This window comes from Tasmannia lanceolata, unplaced genomic scaffold (genome assembly GCF_043159265.1).
Source record: "Tasmannia lanceolata isolate RefF3 unplaced genomic scaffold, GAP_Taslan_0.1 ptg000008l, whole genome shotgun sequence".
Classification (NCBI taxonomy): domain Eukaryota; kingdom Viridiplantae; phylum Streptophyta; class Magnoliopsida; order Canellales; family Winteraceae; genus Tasmannia; species Tasmannia lanceolata.
In genome coordinates, this window is record NW_027518685.1 from 55,870,155 (window position 1) to 55,887,179 (window position 17,025).

At 44.8% G+C, this 17,025-nt stretch overlaps 1 protein-coding gene across 1 annotated transcript; it reads left to right on the forward strand.

Annotated features, from left to right (window-relative positions):
• The first annotated feature begins 4,964 nt into the window (after nucleotides 1-4,964).
• LOC143885370 (uncharacterized) lies at nucleotides 4,965-5,992 on the forward strand. The gene has a single exon (XM_077389515.1). The coding sequence runs from the start codon at nucleotides 5,132-5,134 to the stop codon at nucleotides 5,822-5,824; it is 693 nt and encodes a 230-aa protein (XP_077245630.1). The 5' UTR covers nucleotides 4,965-5,131; the 3' UTR covers nucleotides 5,825-5,992.
• The last annotated feature ends 11,033 nt before the right edge of the window (nucleotides 5,993-17,025 follow it).

The following is a 17,025-nucleotide window of genomic DNA, read 5'->3' on the forward strand; positions in this document are numbered from 1 at the left end:
TCTTATGCTCTCTCAGGACTTGAAATGTTTCTTTCAAGTCGGAGACGTGATCTTGCGCGCTTCGGCTTTTGACCAGCATGTCGTCGACATAGACTTCCATGTTGCGGCCGATCTGGTTCCGGAAGAGCTTGTTCACGAGCCTCTGATACGTGGCCCCTGTGTTTTTCAGGCCGAAGGGCATGACACGGTAGCAGTAGGTCTCCTGGTCTGTTACAAAGGAAGTCTTTGGTATATCTGACTCATACATTCTAATCTGATTATATCCGGAGAAGGCGTCCATGAAGCTCAGTAGTTCATGACCTGCAGTAGCATCAATGAGCTTATCGATTTTTGGGAGTGGATAGCTGTCCTTGGGACAGGCTTTGTTCAGATAAGTGAAATCAACGCAGGTCCTCCACTTTTCATTTGTCCTCTTTACTAGGACCACGTTTGCCAACCAGTCCGGATATTGGATTTCTCGAATGAAGTCAGCTCTCAAGAGCCTCTCCACTTCTTCTTTAATCGCCTGCCGCCTTTCGAGGGCGAAGTGTCTTCTTTTCTGCTTCACCGGCCTGCAGGTTGGGTCAACACCAAGTCTGTGCGTGCTGACCTCCGGGTTTATACCGGGCATGTCCATGGGAGCCCACGCGAAGACATTTACGTTGTCCTGAAGAAATTGGGTGAGGCTGTGCCGGGCGTCGCTGTCTAGAGAGGAGCCGATCTGAACGACTTTCTCGTTATCGTTTTTGCATAATGGGATGGAGATGAGGTCTTCGGCGGGCTGACTTCCTCGCGCTTCATCTCTCAGATCTAGCAGTTCAATCGGCAGGGATGCCACCGCGTTTTTGCCCTTAAGCGACATTGCGTAGCACTCCCTGGACCGGGGCTGATCTCCTCTGACCTCACCCACGCCATTTGGCGTTATGAACTTCATTTTCTGGTGATATGCTGAAGTGACTGCGCGGATCAGGTTCTGGCTAGGCCGTCCCAAGATAGCATTATAGACCGAAGTGGCCCTCACTACCAGGAAGTTGACCATGGCGAAAGCTTGGCAGGGCGGCTCTCCGACAAGGACTGGGAGTTCAATCTGTCCCTCCACTTTGACGACCTCTCCTGAGAAACCGAATAGATCTGAGCTCGCCGGCCTAAGGCGGTCATCTCCTATCATCATTCTCTCGAAAGCATGATAGTACAAAATATCGGCCGAACTCCCGTTGTCGACCAAGATTTTCTTCAACTCCCAGTTCGCGACGAGCATGGTTATGACCAGTGCGTCGTCGTGAGGCAAAATCAAATCATCGAGATCCGCATCTGAAAACGAGATCTCATTCTCCGTCCTCATCTTCTTGCTGCACGTGTGCACGGCGTTGACTCGGCATGCATATGCTTTTCTTGCAGCTGATGATGTGCCCCCAGCGGCGGGTCCGCCCATAATCGTGCCGATGACTCCCCTTGACTGGGATCAGTGTGCCTCTGGTGGTGGACTGGATGGCGGAGGAGATTGACCCTGGGCAGGGGGTGGCAATGACCGCCGAGGGCTCCGGCCCTGAGGACTTTTCCGTTTGCGCTCACTTCTGTGGCCGTCACTTTGGATGTACTTTTTCAAATAGCCCCGGCCAATCAACTGCTCGATTTCTTCCTTGAGCTGCCAACATTCGTCCGTGTCGTGACCGTGGTCCCTGTGGAACCGACAGTACTTCGACTTGTCTCTCCTGTTTCCCTTGGAGATCATTCGGGTCGGCCACCTTACGAACTCTTCTCTACTGATAGCGGCTAGTATGTGTCTCCGGGAGGTGTTGAGAGAGGTGAAGTTCTCCTCCCTCCTCTGGGGGGACTTTTCTCTTCTGACGGCCTTGTCATCCCTACTCTGTTTAGTAGGGTTCTTGTCCTCAGAGGTTCTCCTCCGATTTGAGTCCAGGGCAGCCAGTGTCTCTTCTACTGATATATATTTCTCTGCCCCGGCCATTAGATCTGCTAGAGAGTGCGAATTCCGGCGGGCCACTGCTCGACGAAAATCATTAGATCTAGCACCTGCGAGAAGCGCGTTTGTAGCGGCTGAGAGATCTAGATTCGGCACTTGGAGTGCCTCCCTGTTGAAGCGGCTGACAAAGGCTTTCAGAGGTTCATTATCCTCCTGCCGCAAGGCCATCAAGGATGCTGTTGTTTTCCTTGGCCTACGGCTGCTCATGAAGTGGCGGACCAGATCTTCCCCGAAGTCATCGAAGTTGCTGATGGAGCTTGGTTTGATCCTTGAGTACCAGTCCATTGCCGCACCAGTCAGGGTCATCGGGAATGCTCTGCAGAGGAAGCCGTCTGACGCACCGTGAAGGGGCATCATTGTCCTGAACATCTCCAAGTGGTCCACAGGGTCAGTTGTCCCGTCGTATTGCGGGACGGTTGGCATCTTGAATCCTCTGGGCGCTGGGGCGCCCATAACATCGTCGGTGAACGGCGTTCTGCTTGAGAACGCTCTTGAAGTAGGCCGGCTCTGATCCTTTGTCAGCTCTTCTATTCGATGATCCATTTCTTCGATCCTCCGTAGCGTCGGATCAGCTCTGACGTCCGGTCGATCCAGTGACCTGTTTCTCTCCACCGATTGGCTCGCCGCAGAGCCGGACTGACTTTCCAAACTCCTACGATGAGGCCGGAATTTTTCCTGCTGCGCGCGGTCCTCTTGGGCTCGATGCTTTCGTGCAGAGCGGGACCGCGATCTCCGGCGGCGGTGAGGTTCTGTGTGGGCGTGCCGGGCTCTGGAGTTTTGGACTCGCCCGGTGGAGTGGTGAGTCCGGTTTTCCTCGTGACGCGCCGACTCTCCTCCATGAGCGTGTGACCTTTCCTGTACAGGTCGCGGAGCTTCTGGAGGATGTTGGGGAGGCGCTTGGAGTAGTTGCTGGTATTGACCGACAAGAGCAGTCATCTGTTGAAAGAGAGCTTGCACTTGATCCGGAGTGGGTGTAGGATTGAGGTGGTCCGAACGAGCCAGGCTCTGTTCGGCTATAGCAGAAGTAGCTACCACCTGTGAGGCAATTTGCTCACTCCGGGTCCTGCGAGGTAGCACGGCTCGAGTAGTCCGTGCAGTTGGTACCCGAGCATTCCTCCGTCCTGCCATTTTGTAAAGGGATTTGAACAGCTTTTAGTTCGCGTCCCACGGATGGCGCCAATCTGTTGAGCCTAAAATCGATAACAGATATGACAGTGACGTAAGAGCCGAGCTGGAGGACCCGAGAAACCGAGGTGAGGGAGCTGAGTAGCTGAGCCCTGCGTAAAGAGCAAACGAGGTCAGAATGACCAACCCAGAGTGTTACTCCGGACAGGCCCTTCGACACTCAAGTCAGTATGAGCAGGAGTGCAGAGCGAGTTTAAGAGTGGTGGGTGAGAAGTTATTACTCTTGTTATGAGCTTTGGAAGCCCTTTTATAGAAGGAAGCCTGGGGTAGTTGGGGAGTTATTACTCCAGGACAGGTGTCAGCCAGCTATAGGTTCGAGCTCACCTACTCAGCTGTAACTACCAAACTACCCCTGCTGACGTGGGATCTGTGGTGGGCCACACTTGGACCACGTGTCGACAGCTAATAGGCTGCTGTTTTTATACCCCATCAGTAAACACATGGAAGAATGGAGGACGTGCAAATAAGGGAGCTTGAAATTGGCAGTTACAAAAACGTTTCCTCCAAGAGAATGTGGAGTGACGAGGAGCAGTTACCCGAATAAAGCTCTATAAGGAGATGTATGTTTCCAACAAAAAGGTTCCATGACCAAATCCAAACATGTTGTAGCATTTTATCTTATCTTTACTATGCAGCACTGTATCGTTACTTTTCGAAGTTTTAGCTTTTATCCCGATTAAGGAAGCAATGAATTCTTTTTTCCATATATGTGAGTCTTTCTCTTTAATTCAATTATCCTTCGTACCGACATTTGCTTATGTCGTCTTGTCGTTTAGTTAGAATCGAAGGTTTTGTTGACCTTGAGAGTCATTTACATTCTATGTGCGTTGATGGCGTTCTGCGCGCATTAACGTTTCTGACCAATCGCGATTCGTTCACCCGCGTGTGTCGAAGGGTCTATCGACCTTGAGAGTTGTTTGCACTCTGTGTGCATCGATGTTTCTGACCAATCCCAAGTCATTCACGTTATGCGCGTGTTGACTTGTCGTTCACACTCTGGCTGTAGTTTGTTTGCCAAACCAATACATCGTTGAGTGAAAAATTCGGCCGGCAAATGGTGGTTCACTCACCGTGGATAGACTTATAATAAATACATTTGATTTTAGATTTGTTTCCCTGTTCTGATTTTTTTTCTAATACTATATTGGTCGGGTTTAGTGATCCGAACCCGCTTTAGCTACATCAGACAGCCGAAAATCACTAGGTTTTAATTCAAAATTTTACACCAAAATTCGGTGTGTTTTGATCATTTGTGAAGAGATGAATGATAGAATGAAGGGCGCCCATGCAAAAATCAGCAACAAGGGCGCTTGTATTAGTTGGTTTCAGCAAAAAGCATTATGATAGGGTGAAAAGTACGGAAACGGTTTTGCCATGGATGCCATTTGCTGAAACGAACCAATAGGAGCGCCCTTGTAGCTGATTTTTGCAACGTCCTCCATTATATCATTCTTCAAAGGGAATTATACAAAATTATACAAAAAAGGGGATAAAACAATGTTCCCTTTTCTCTATGCGGCGCAAAATAAGATCCCGCTATTGTAGCAAAACATGTTCCCGTTTTGCTCTCATTATTGAAGCAAAGAGTGCCGATATCAATTGACACTTTGCATCTGCCAAAATAAAAGCATTTAAATATCACTAGCGCGCACCTTATAAAACTTGGAATCTCGATAAAAACAACCCCACCCAATCGTAAAATACGGGATATTCTTAGCAAAAACCCGTACATCTTTACGTCACGCTCCATAAAAAGATCTCCAGGTCACCATCTTTGCCACGTGTTACAAAAAAGATCTCTATACAAAAAACTCACCCTCCTGTCCCTTCAAACTAGAAAGAGAGAGACGATGAATACCCAGATGAAAAAAAATCCCACCATAGCAACGTCTCTGTACGGCCCAGAGTTTCCCCTACCATTCTGGCAGATGAAGCCCTAACCCTAATTCTCTGCTAGAAACAAAGGAAACCCTAAATCCAACGGCCATGGAAGAAGAGACCTACCCATCATCCATCTCCTCTCTCTACAAAAACAACACCACCAATTCCTCTGCAATTCGATTCCTAGGGTTTCTAAAACAACCCGATTCTGATCCTAACCCTAACCTTAATTCCCTCGAATTAGACGAAAGCGACGTTGTCTGGTCGGCATCTGATTCCTCTGATTCCCCTACTCTCACCCCCAATTCCCTCCCCCAATCCTCCGTCTCAAATTCAAATTCCCCTTCAAACCGCCGGAATCCGGCCGGATTCCGGGCGGATAAATTCGGCCTCTCTGCGGCCCTCTCCGACGACCCTCACCCCCTCATTCAGCGGAATCCGTCCTTTAACCCTTCTTTCTCCGCCACAACCGCGGCCCGGACCATCCCGCCGCCGGTCCCACGGTCCTCCGGCTCGAGCTTTGATGATTTCTCCGCCCCCTCTTCCGGGAAGTTCCACCAGTCGGCTCCGGTGAACGTTCCCATCTGGTCGAAGGGGAATTCAGAGGGGGCGAAATTGGAATTTTTTGAAGAGGACGATGAATTTGAGGATGAGGAGATGCTGCCGCCTCATGAGATCGTTGCGAGGTCGCACATGACGACTTTCTCTGTGTTCGAAGGGGTCGGGCGGACGCTCAAAGGGAGGGATTTGCGCCGTGTGAGGAATGCTGTTTGGCAGAAGACAGGTTTTCTGGATTAAACCCCATGTTTTTTTTTCTTGTAATTTTGTTCTTATTGTCTTTTTTTTGTGTGCTAGATTTGGGGGTTGTAGGGTTTTTTGGATTGGATGAACTATGTCATGTATTGGGGAATGAGTGTATGTATGTGATGGGCTTAGTTAATCTAATCTTGTATTTATTAGACTGGAGATGGAGAGGAAAGGGGTGAATTTTTATTTTGAATGGATGGTTGGTTGGGTTTAAAGCTTTGATAGTTTTGAATTCAGATGTGACTGTTCATTGTTCTTTGGAGGAAGGTTCATGTAAAATGGCATTTTTGAGTTTTCTTTTTTTTTTTTTAATGGTAGCAAATTTTGCATTAAAACCAAAGGGAGGATCGAGATGGTCAACCCAAGAAATATACAAGAGCATCATAAACACAATCAGAGCAAAAGAAAACAGAGTGAAAGAACAAATCAAGGGGGGAGGTAATCGAACATCTGTAGCCCCTCCTTTTCTACACCCTTCCCTCGCTAGTCTATCTGCCACACTATTTGGAAAACCTTCTAACGTGCTTAAAGACGATTGATGACCCTCCTGCAAGGTCTTGGATCTTGTTGAAAAACTATGTGAATCTCCACAGGGGGACATGGGAACCTCTAAGCCAAAGGATGACATTGAGGGAATCTCCCTCCACTACCACACTATCTAAACTTTTTTGTGCGAGCACTTTATTCCTCGATGAACTGCCCATACCTCTGCCTCGCTTGCATCTGAGACTCCTATAGGCTCTGTGAAAGCCCATATGATCGCTCCCCTTGCATCCCTAAGAATCCCTCGAATTCCCGCTGGTCCTGGATTTTCCATGCTGGATCCGTCATAGTTAAACTTCGAAAAACCTTGTGCTGGTTGTTCCCAATTTCACACAACCACATGGGGCTGCGCTACACTAAAGCGGATCTCTCTCCATCCGTTCCATAAGTCAAAAGCCGATACGAACTTAAAGCAATGGGAAATTTTACCCAGGATACAATTAGTGCTATTACTTTCACGAACAAGAAGGAAGGGGATTTAGCAACACCATCAAAGATTTTGGCATTACGTTCTTTCCAAAGCTCCCACAATGTTGCTAAAAGAGAAACATTCCATAGAATTTTTCCTTCTTCCTTGGGACCGATGACCAACCCTTTAAGAGATCTGAAAGCATAGAAGGAAACACCCAACACATCTCAAATCTGCTTAGGATGCTACTCCACACCTCCTTGGCTAATCTGCAATGTAAGAAGATATGGTTGATCGATTCCCCCACCGCTATGCATAGGGCGCAATGGTCTACAATCAATATCTCTCGCTTACGCAGGAAGTCAACCGTCCAAATGCAACCAAGCATAGCGGCCCAACTGAAGGTACATACTCTGGGAGGTGCTTGGATCATCCCCACTCTAGCTACTCTGGAGAGCATGGTGGTCCAACCGAAGGTACATACTTTTGGAGGCATTTTTGAGTTTTTTCGTGGTAAACTAAAGTTTTTAAATTCTTGTAACATAGAAATACTGGAAGTGACTATGCACGCAGTTTTTTTTTTCCTTCTTCCTTTTTCCTTTTTTTTTCCCTTTTCCCCCTTTTCCATGTATTGCTACGGTCCAGGGATATTGAGCCCTATTTATTGTATACCACGTAGACTAGTGAAATTGCATGTCTTACCTGTAGAAATTGTAATTTTGGGTGAAGTTCAAAACTCTTGACTTGGTATGGTAATTGATCATCAATTTCCTAGTTTGGCTCAAGCAAATCATTGGAAACTTGAAGATATTTTAAAAGCTTGGGTAGGTCAACTCAGTAAACGTACCTTAACAGTGGTTTGAGTTTTAGATCCAGACTGTAGCCCGTAGGCATTGGTAAATATATCTGACTTGGTGAGGGTATTCTATACTCCAAGACTGATATCAGATGCTTGACATATGCAGAACTTTATTTGTATAAATTAACTCTAGCTTCAGAAAATCATCATACTAAGACTAATTCCCGTAGCAGATTTCATTGGTAACCTTTATTTTTGATAAATGGTGAGATTTGTTGTCTTCTCAGCTTAAATCTGCATCTTAACTAATTCAGTATGTGGGTTTTTGTATTTAATACTCCCTCTATTTTCTGACTTCCATATTTCTATTTGCTTTAGTGCTTATGAGATGATGTCATTGTTATTCTTGTAGTTTACCAGTACTATTTTTTTGTTATTCTTGTAGTTTACCGGTTCTAATTCTTCATTTTGATATCTTAACTATATTTGCCTGAAGCCAATATGTACACAATTTTAAACCAGGCTGAGTTTGTCATCTGGTAAAAAAATGTCAGTAGTTCAGCATTGACAACCCACTCTAATGCACAATCTTGGTGTGAAATTCGATCAGAACCTAATTCCACCGAGATCCATAAACCTGGTAAAAGCATAGCATCATGTTTCATACAATTCGCAGTGTGAAACTACTAGTTACTCCAAAAGCTTAAGTTGTTGGAGAACGCGTTATTTAATCTTCTATACTTTAACACGCCCTCTCACATGTGGCCCCTCTTTCTTTGGGTTGGCCTACGTGGCAGATGTGGCCCCCACGTTTGGGTTTTGCCATTGCCTGTGGATTTCGCTATCAAGGGGGTTTGAACCCAGACATTTGCTTTGATACGATGTGAAACTACCAGTTACACCAAAAGCTTAAGCTGTTGGAGAAGGAGTTATTTAATCTTTTATACTTTAACTCGTAGTATTCTTGTGATTTAGTAAACAAATTATACTTTATTAAACGGAGGAGGAATGCCTCTAAACTTTTGAAAGGCCATCACTTTTGGTGTCTCAATCTGATAACAGGACAACAGGACTTAAGCATCTTCTACCTTCCATCAATTCTTCTAGGGCTAAGCAAGTCCAACACTTGTAAAACACAACTAAAGAAGTTATTTCATAAATGGGTATAGATTGTACCGTAGGCAAATAGCTCCCTTTGACAATTGATGGATGCTACATGTTTTATAGATCAACTAAAAACTTTATTGATGATATGTCAAAATACTATAAAAAAACCAAGGAGTGCATACATGATGTGTCCAAATATAGGGAATTGTCTTCATCTCATGATGAAGGAACCATAGAAGTGATATTAAGTTGTGCATATCGACCTCTAATGAGAATCTTATCTCCCGTGGCCTACTATCTGATAGCCAGGCCCTCAAAAGAGGGTTGGAAGAGAGGAGATCTGAATGCATCATCCAAAAGAAAAAAAAAGTCGTATATATCCTAAAAGAGTTCATTTAGTTCTTGGTTAGTAATCCAGGAATCCTGTCTGGTGTGGAGCAGTGGAGGAATGACAAGTGCTTCAAGAGCTGATCTGGAGAGAGAGCAAGTTCTTTAAGTGCTCAGAGTCTTCTCTACAGGTGGGTGAACAAACTGGACAAACATCAGAGATATAAAGTTATAAACATCTTTTCCAGAAGCAGGGAAATGATGGGGTTCGACATTCACAAAACAAGAAAAGGGGCTAAATCTTATTGTGGGGCCCATAGGAGTGCCTTAGGTTTCTTTGATTCTTTTGGGTATATCTGCCATTTAATTTCATAGGTGTCTATTCATCATGATGTGATTTTATTTGTCATTACTAACCTAATTCTTCCCTCTTTTGATTAGCAACAAATTTTATTCCTCAAGAGAAACAAAAATAAAAACAACTGAGCCCGATCAAGGTAGTTAGACCGGCAATATCAGAACAATACCACACAAATAAAGGCAGCAATTCTGAAAAATAAAGAAAAAGCTTGCTTCGATTTGTCTAACCAGGCATATGATCTGTAACGATCAAATTTGGGGAGGTCACTCTATCAAATATTCTGTCAGCATCCCCATTGGCTTCTTTCTTAACATGATTGAATTTAATGTGGTAACCCTTTAACCTTTGTAAAATCTCTTCAAAATCATATGCTAGCTTATAAGGGAAACTCAACCCCTCCCCCTTCTTCTCTCTCTTACTCAACTCAACTCAACAAAGCCTTTGTCCCAAACTAGTTTGGGTCGGCTAAATCAATCCTTTAGAAAAATTTCATGAAGAATTTTCTATAGGATTCATTTTTTTTTTTTATTGGCAAGCTGGGGTTAGGCAGGACCCCCACTAGATATATTAAAAACAGAAATGAGAGTTACAAGGGGGCCCGCAAGGGCAGCATAAACACAAAAGGAGAACCAACAAAAGAGAACGAAGAAGAGGCCTGAGGGAACTGTTATAGGCGCAGATATTGGGATCCTTTTCCATCTTCATCAATAATGTTGGAAAGCTCATAAGTGGATCTCGAACCGGGCACATTCCAACCTTTTATAGGACAATTCCTCTTTGAGAGGTAATCAGCAGCAGAGTTTGCCTCCCTCCAGATGTGGGTTATCTTGTGATGGATGAAAGCACATAGCGCAAATTTAATTCTTCGGATTTTCATTGTCTGTCTCCATGGGATCGCCGAGGAACCATTTAAGATATCAACGGCGAACTTGTAATCAGATTCCACCCAGATTTTTCTTGCAGAGAGAGTAGAAGCCAGTTGAATACCTTTTTCAATAGCATAGAGTTCAAGCTCGAAGATTTCTTCTTTGTTCACATTTTGCGAGAAAAGAGAAATGCAGGTGCCTGAATTGTCTCGAATCAACCCACCGATACCTCCTCCATCATCATCCAGAGAAGCATCCACATTAATTTTTAGTTCATCAAGACGGGGGGGGATCCAAGAACACCAGTTTTGACTTAGGTGAGGGTGAGGGGATTTAATCTATACAGGGATTCATTTCATAGAAGAGTGGCTAAGTTCAACGGCCGGCTTGTGCTATTGTTTTTCTTTTCTCTCTTATTTGAGAATTACCTTTTACATGGCCTATTTCTTCCTTTTCGAAAGAACTCATCTCTCTTGTTTATGCCCTAAAGTCATGGCTCTTTCATCAGTACAGAGAAGGTAATCAGGTGGCTGACTCTCTTGCGAGCCATGCTTGTGCTATTCGATGTAATAAGGTGTAATGTAAGGGGGAAGATCTGCCAAGACCCACCAGGTGGGACCTGATATGTGACTCATTGGGCATTCCCAGTTTGTGTACTAGATGAGTATGTTCGGTTTTTATTTCTTGCTTTATATCGATTGTTTTGAAAATGTTTATGTTGATTGTTATTTTTCTTTGTTGGCTTGTAGAGGCAGATGAGTATGTTCGGTTTTTATTTCTCGGTTTATTTCTATTGTTATTTTTCTTTGTTGACTTGTAGAGTCAAGGTTCTACACCTTCCTCTATTGTATTTTCTTTTATCATTAATAAAATTTAAGGTGCCAGCCTGGGTCCCTAGATAAATATCTGGGTTAAAAACAAAATGGGATCATGAGACACTATCAAGGTAGGGGGTTAGGCATTATAAGAATTAACTAAGTCAATCAAGCTCTCTTGAGTAAGTGGTTATGGAGATTTGGGGAGGAGGAGGAGGTGTAGTTTTGGTCCAAAGTGATTGAAATCAAATATGGGTTGGATCCTGGCCATTGGGAAGCGGAGGATAGGTTTAGGCAGAATGGGTAACAAGATGGAGAGACATAATGAGAAAAGAGCATAAGTTTAGTGAAGGAATATGATTTAGAATCTACTCAAGTGATCAGATTAGATTCTGGCATGATATGTGGTGCTCTGTGAGGCCATTGAAGGAAATTTTCCCAGACTTGTTTGCAGTGTCAGGATCCAAGGAGACTCTCGTGAAAGACTCCTTTGAAAGGAGGGGTTCCTCCGTAGTGGGGATGCCGGTCTTTAGGAGGAATTTCTTTGAGAGAGATATTCAGTCAATGGATAGGCTGCTGGAGACACTAAAAGGATGTTATATCACGTCTTCTGGAGCAGATAAAAGGGTTTGGATCCGGAATACATCTAGATAGCTCACCATCAAGTCCATCTATTGGAATCCAGTGCCTTACCCTTTGCCCTCCAAAGTAGCAAGGGTGTGGACTTTCCAGCCACCGTCCACGGTGTGCATTTGGTTAGGCTGCCCTCCTCGATAGGAACCAGACGGTGGAGTTCCTGTGAAAGTGGGAAATATTGATTATAGACCACTGTGGTCTATGTAGAGAGGCTGGTGAGACAGTTAATCGTATGTTTATGCATTGCAAATTGGCCAAGGATGTGATGTGTTGAGCAGATTTGGATTATCCTGGGTATTCCTAGCCAAATTTATTGATTTATTGGAGGGTTGGTCATTAGTACCTTGGAGGCATTGGGGAGAGATTCTATGGAATGTTTCTCTCTTAGCAACTATTTAGGTTCTGTGGAAAAAGAGAAATGCTCGAGTATTCAAAGGAAAAGGAAAGTGCTCCTTTTTTCTTTACTTCAAAGTAATTGCCCTATCAATTTCATGGGTGAAGATCCTTCCTAGCTTTGGATTTGTTTTTGTAACGACCTGGATTTAGGGCAAATTTTTTAGACATAATTTTTTTTCCAAAATCCCAAAATCCGAATCACTAATCAAAGGGGAAAACAAGCTGACTCTCAACTATAAAATAGTAATTACATTTTCTTTTGAATTTACAAACTACCAACACAAAAAGAAATCCAGAAACCTCCTACAGAAGTTGAAACTAAGCCACTGAATAAAACAAACCAAGGCAAATTGCCTCACAAGGATAATTAGTCAAACCAACAAGGCCCCCTGGCCGAGCACACTTTCCTGGATCCCTTTAATCTCTCTTATTTTGTGTTCATGTCATCATGTAAACATACAAAAACTGTAGTAATTGAGTCAGAACGAGCTGAACAAGATCCCTTAGTGGCTTGCATAATAAGAGCCACAAAATAAGAATTGCATTATAAAAACTATTAACAGGTCTTTAGGTCTTTATTGTAATGCCCAAGGGCATACTTGTCTTTGTACTTCACTCTTTGTTATTTATATTACATGAGTGAGGGGGAGAACCCTAACTCAATCTTTTCTCTCACTCTTTACTTTCTCTCTTTTCTCTACCTCTCTCAACATGGTATCAGAGCTCTAGGGCATGGATGCCTAGGGCCATTTTTTTTCTTTTCTTTCCTTCTTTTTTTCCTAACCCTAACCTTAACATCCACCTCCATCTTCTCCATCCCTAACCCTAACCATAACCCCTCCATACTTTGCTACAGTACATCGCTACATGCTGCTACAGTGAATCGCTACAGTACATCGCTACAGTACCCTCTTTTCCCCACTCTTCCTTGCCCTAATCTGATCCATCATAATCTCTTCTTCTTCTTTTGGGTCATAGTTATGCCCTAGATTTTCTTGTTCGGCTTGATCACTATCTTCATGGTGTTGTTCTGGATTTGTACTTACATCATTGCGATGTTTGTGGCTCGGAGTTGTCTCGACTCTGTCTTTATGTCATGAGGCTATCTCATGCCTCCCTTATGCATATGTTGTCCTCACGAAGCCGCGGTCTATTAGCTTGCTTATAGTCTTCATCCTTGTCTCTACTTGCTCGTTGTTGGTCCTCTTCAGTCTTCTTCCCAGTTTCTTATGGAAGATACCGCTCATATTGAGGACCCTACTATTCGTACTCCAGCTATGGCTACTAGTTCCCAGCCGCGTCAGGCTGCGTCGTCGTCTTTGTCTTCGGTGGATGCGTCATTCCCACCGATTACCACTTCCCGTCTTGATGGATCCAACTATTTGACTTGGAAGATTGCTGTGGAGACATATCTGAAGGCCCGACGAAAGATTTCTATTATTCGTCGTGATCCCCCTCCTAAGACTGACCCTACCTTTGATGATTGGGATGTAGATGATGCCCTTGTTCGTACACTTCTATGGCAGAGTATGACCCCTGCCATTGCTAGCACCATGATGGATCTCCCTACTGCCAAAAAGGTATGGGAGCACACATCGGCATTATATTCTGGTGAGGGGAATGTCGCCTGTCTCTGCGACACTTATTCGCATTGGATGGGTCACAGGCGCGGTGATTCTACAGTCCATGATTACTACAGACAGTTTGTCTCCTATTGCCAACAGTTGGATGCTCTTATGCCTCTAACCACTGATCTTACCACGGCAGCCAAACAGCGAGATCAGCTCCGTGTTGTTCATTTCCTTGAGGGTCTTGGATCAGAGTTCACTCATCTTCGACAGCACATCCTTGGGTCTAGTACTGTACCCACTCTTCAGGAGGTATTTTTACGAGCTCAGCAGTGTGCACTTGGCATTACTGTTCCTACTCCCGTGGATGTCTCGACTGCTGCTGCTTATGGAGCCGCTGACCGCCCTTCCCGAGGAGGAGGCATTTTTGGTCGCGGTCGTGGTCGCGATACTAGCTGAGGCGGACATGGCGGCGGCCGAGAGGGTGGCCGTGGAGGTCGAGCTCGGCCCTATTGTACTCATTGTAGGCATGAGGGTCACTATCACGAGACATGCTTTGATCTCCATCCTGAGCTGCATCACACTCCATATCCTCGTCAGGGCCGTACTGCACATCTTGCCCTTCCAGATTCGCTTGCTCCTATTGATAGCCCCTCACAGACACCACTGGCTACTCCGACCGATCAGATTGTCGTCTCTTGTGCCGACTATGATGAGCTACAGCGTTTCAGGTCTGCTAGTCGCCCTCCTACTGCTGGTCTTGTTCAGCCAGGTAGTTCTGCTTCGTTCCTCTCTAGTTCTAGCTCCTGGATTATTGATTCGGGAGCATCTCATCACATGACAGGTACCCAGTCATCTTTACATGATTTTCATCATGTTGTTTCACCTTCTATTACTCTTGCTGATGGGAGTACCTCTCCTATCACTGGTGTTGGCAGTTGTTCCCCTTCACCAGGCATTACATTATCATATGTGCTCTGTGTCCCCAAGTCACCTTTCAGTTTACTTTCTGTTAGTCAATTAACAAAGCATCTCCATTGTTCTATCTCATTTTTTCCTTCATATTGTCTTTTTCAGGATCTCTCGACTGGGAGGACGATTGACTCGGGCCGTGAGGTGGATGGCCTTTATCGTCTCGACTGCACTCCGTCCCATCCGATTCTACATGGCTCGGTCGATGCATACCAGTGGCACTGCCGTCTAGGTGACCCGTCTATGGAGCGTTTATGCAGGATTCCCTTCGTTCCTTCTTCATCTGTTAGGTCTTTTCAGTGTGAGGCCTGTGAACTTGGGAAGCATCATCGTGTGCCATTTCCCTCTAGGACTGTTAGTCGGGCTTCACACCCTTTTGCTCTTGTTCATTCTGATGTATGAGGTCCTGCGAGGACTACCTCTTTATTTGGATTTCGCTATTTTGTGGTCTTTATTGATGACTATTCACGTATGACATGGACTTATTTAATAAAATATCGTTCTAAAGTTTTTTCTGTGTTTCGTGATTTCTATGGTGAAGTTAGTAATCAATTCCCATGTGTTATCCAATGTCTTCGCACTGACATTGCAAAGGAATATTTCTCTTACTCAAATGATTTCCAGGAATTCCTCTCTTCGCGAGGCATTCTTCATCGGTCCTCATGTGCTCATACCTCTCAGCAGAATGGAGTGGCTGAGAGGAAGCTTCACTCCTTGTTAGATGGGGCCCGGACACTACTCTTTCAGATGCGAGTCCCTAAGACCTATTGGGCTGATGCTGTACTCACTGCATGCTACCTGGCGAATAGGCTTCCCTCTTCGGTCCTTGGTGGCACCTCTCCGTTCTCGATTCTCCGTCCTACCTCTGACCCTTTCCCTCTTACACCTCGAGTTTTTGCCTGTCTCTGTTTTGTCCACGTTCTTGGGTCAGGATTAGATAAGTTGGATCCTCGGGCCGAACGGTGCATCTTTCTAGGTTACTCTCGGACCCAAAAGGGTTATCGTTGTTACAGCCCTCACCTGCGACGATCCTTTGTCTCGGCGGATGTTACATTCTTTGAGACTCAGTCATTTTTTAGTCCGTCCATCTCGTTTGATCCCTCCCCCTCTACACTTCAGGAGGTTTCTTCACATACTCCTGTTCTTCCTCTTCTTGTTCTTCCTGATCCCATCCCTGTTTCTACACCTCCGGTGTCCAGTTCCTCCCCTACAGTTGATTCTAATGTTATGCCGACGTCAGCGCCTTGTGCAGTCCCTCTACCTCCACCATTGAAGCAGTATCAACGTCGGACCAAATCTGTTGCTCATTCAGCCCCGCCCGAGCCATCATCATCTCAGCCGGAGATCCCCACTTCTGAGGTACATTCTGACTCTCCCATTGCCTCTCGCACTCGGTCTCGCAATACTGCTCATCTCATTTCCTCTTTTGTGTCTTATGACTTTCTCACCCTTGTATTTCGTAGTTTTGTTTCGTCTTTGTCCTCTATTTCTCTACCTAAGACTCTACAGGAGGCACTTGATCATCAAGGCTGGCGGACGGCTATGGATCTTGAGATGCAGGCCCTTCAAGTCAATCAGACATGGGATTTGGTCCCTCTACCATATGGTGCTCGCCCCGTTGGTTGTCGTTGGGTTTATGCAGTCAAGCACCTTCCTGATGGCACAGTTGAGCGCCTTAAGGCTCGACTTGTTGCCAAAGGGTACACGCAGACATATGGGATTGATTATGGCGAGACTTTTTCACCAGTTGCGAAAATTCCTTTTGTCCGTGTCCTGCTATCCCTTGCTGTGAATCATGGCTGGCATCTTCATCAGTTGGATGTAAAGAATGCTTTTCTTCATGGTGATTTGGAGGAAGAGGTCTATATGGAGCAACCTCCTGGATATGTTGCTCAGGGGGAGAGATCTTCTCTTGTTTGCCGTTTGAGGAAATCCGTTTATGGTCTCAAACAATCTCCGAGAGCCTGGTTTGGGAAGTTCAGTGCTACACTTATTCGCTTTGGCATGAAGTAGTGCGCAGTTGATCACTCCGTCTTCAGTTTTCAGTCTCAGGCTGGTTGTGTTCTGTTGATAGCATAGTTGTAAATTCCGTTTCGGTCGCCATTTCGTTTTGGCCACCGAAACGGAATTTCGGTGGGATTTCGGTCATTTCGGTGCATTTCGGTCGAAACTTTTCGTTCACACAAAAAATATATTAAAAAATATGAGAAAAATCCAAAAAAATAAAAAATCAATAGAAAAAGATGAAAAACTAATAAATAGTCCAAAATATGTGTCCCAAAAGGCATATTCATTACTTAAACACATAAAGTCTTGCACAAGTGCAACTGATAGTCTGATACATAGAAAAACATTAAAAAAAAAAGATACATGAAAATGAAACATAAACAATA

What these genes read in the sequence shown, in the direction of transcription:
- LOC143885370 (XM_077389515.1), top strand. Translation starts at nt 5,132, where the DNA reads ATGGAAGAAGAGACCTACCCATCATCCATCTCCTCTCTCTACAAAAAC.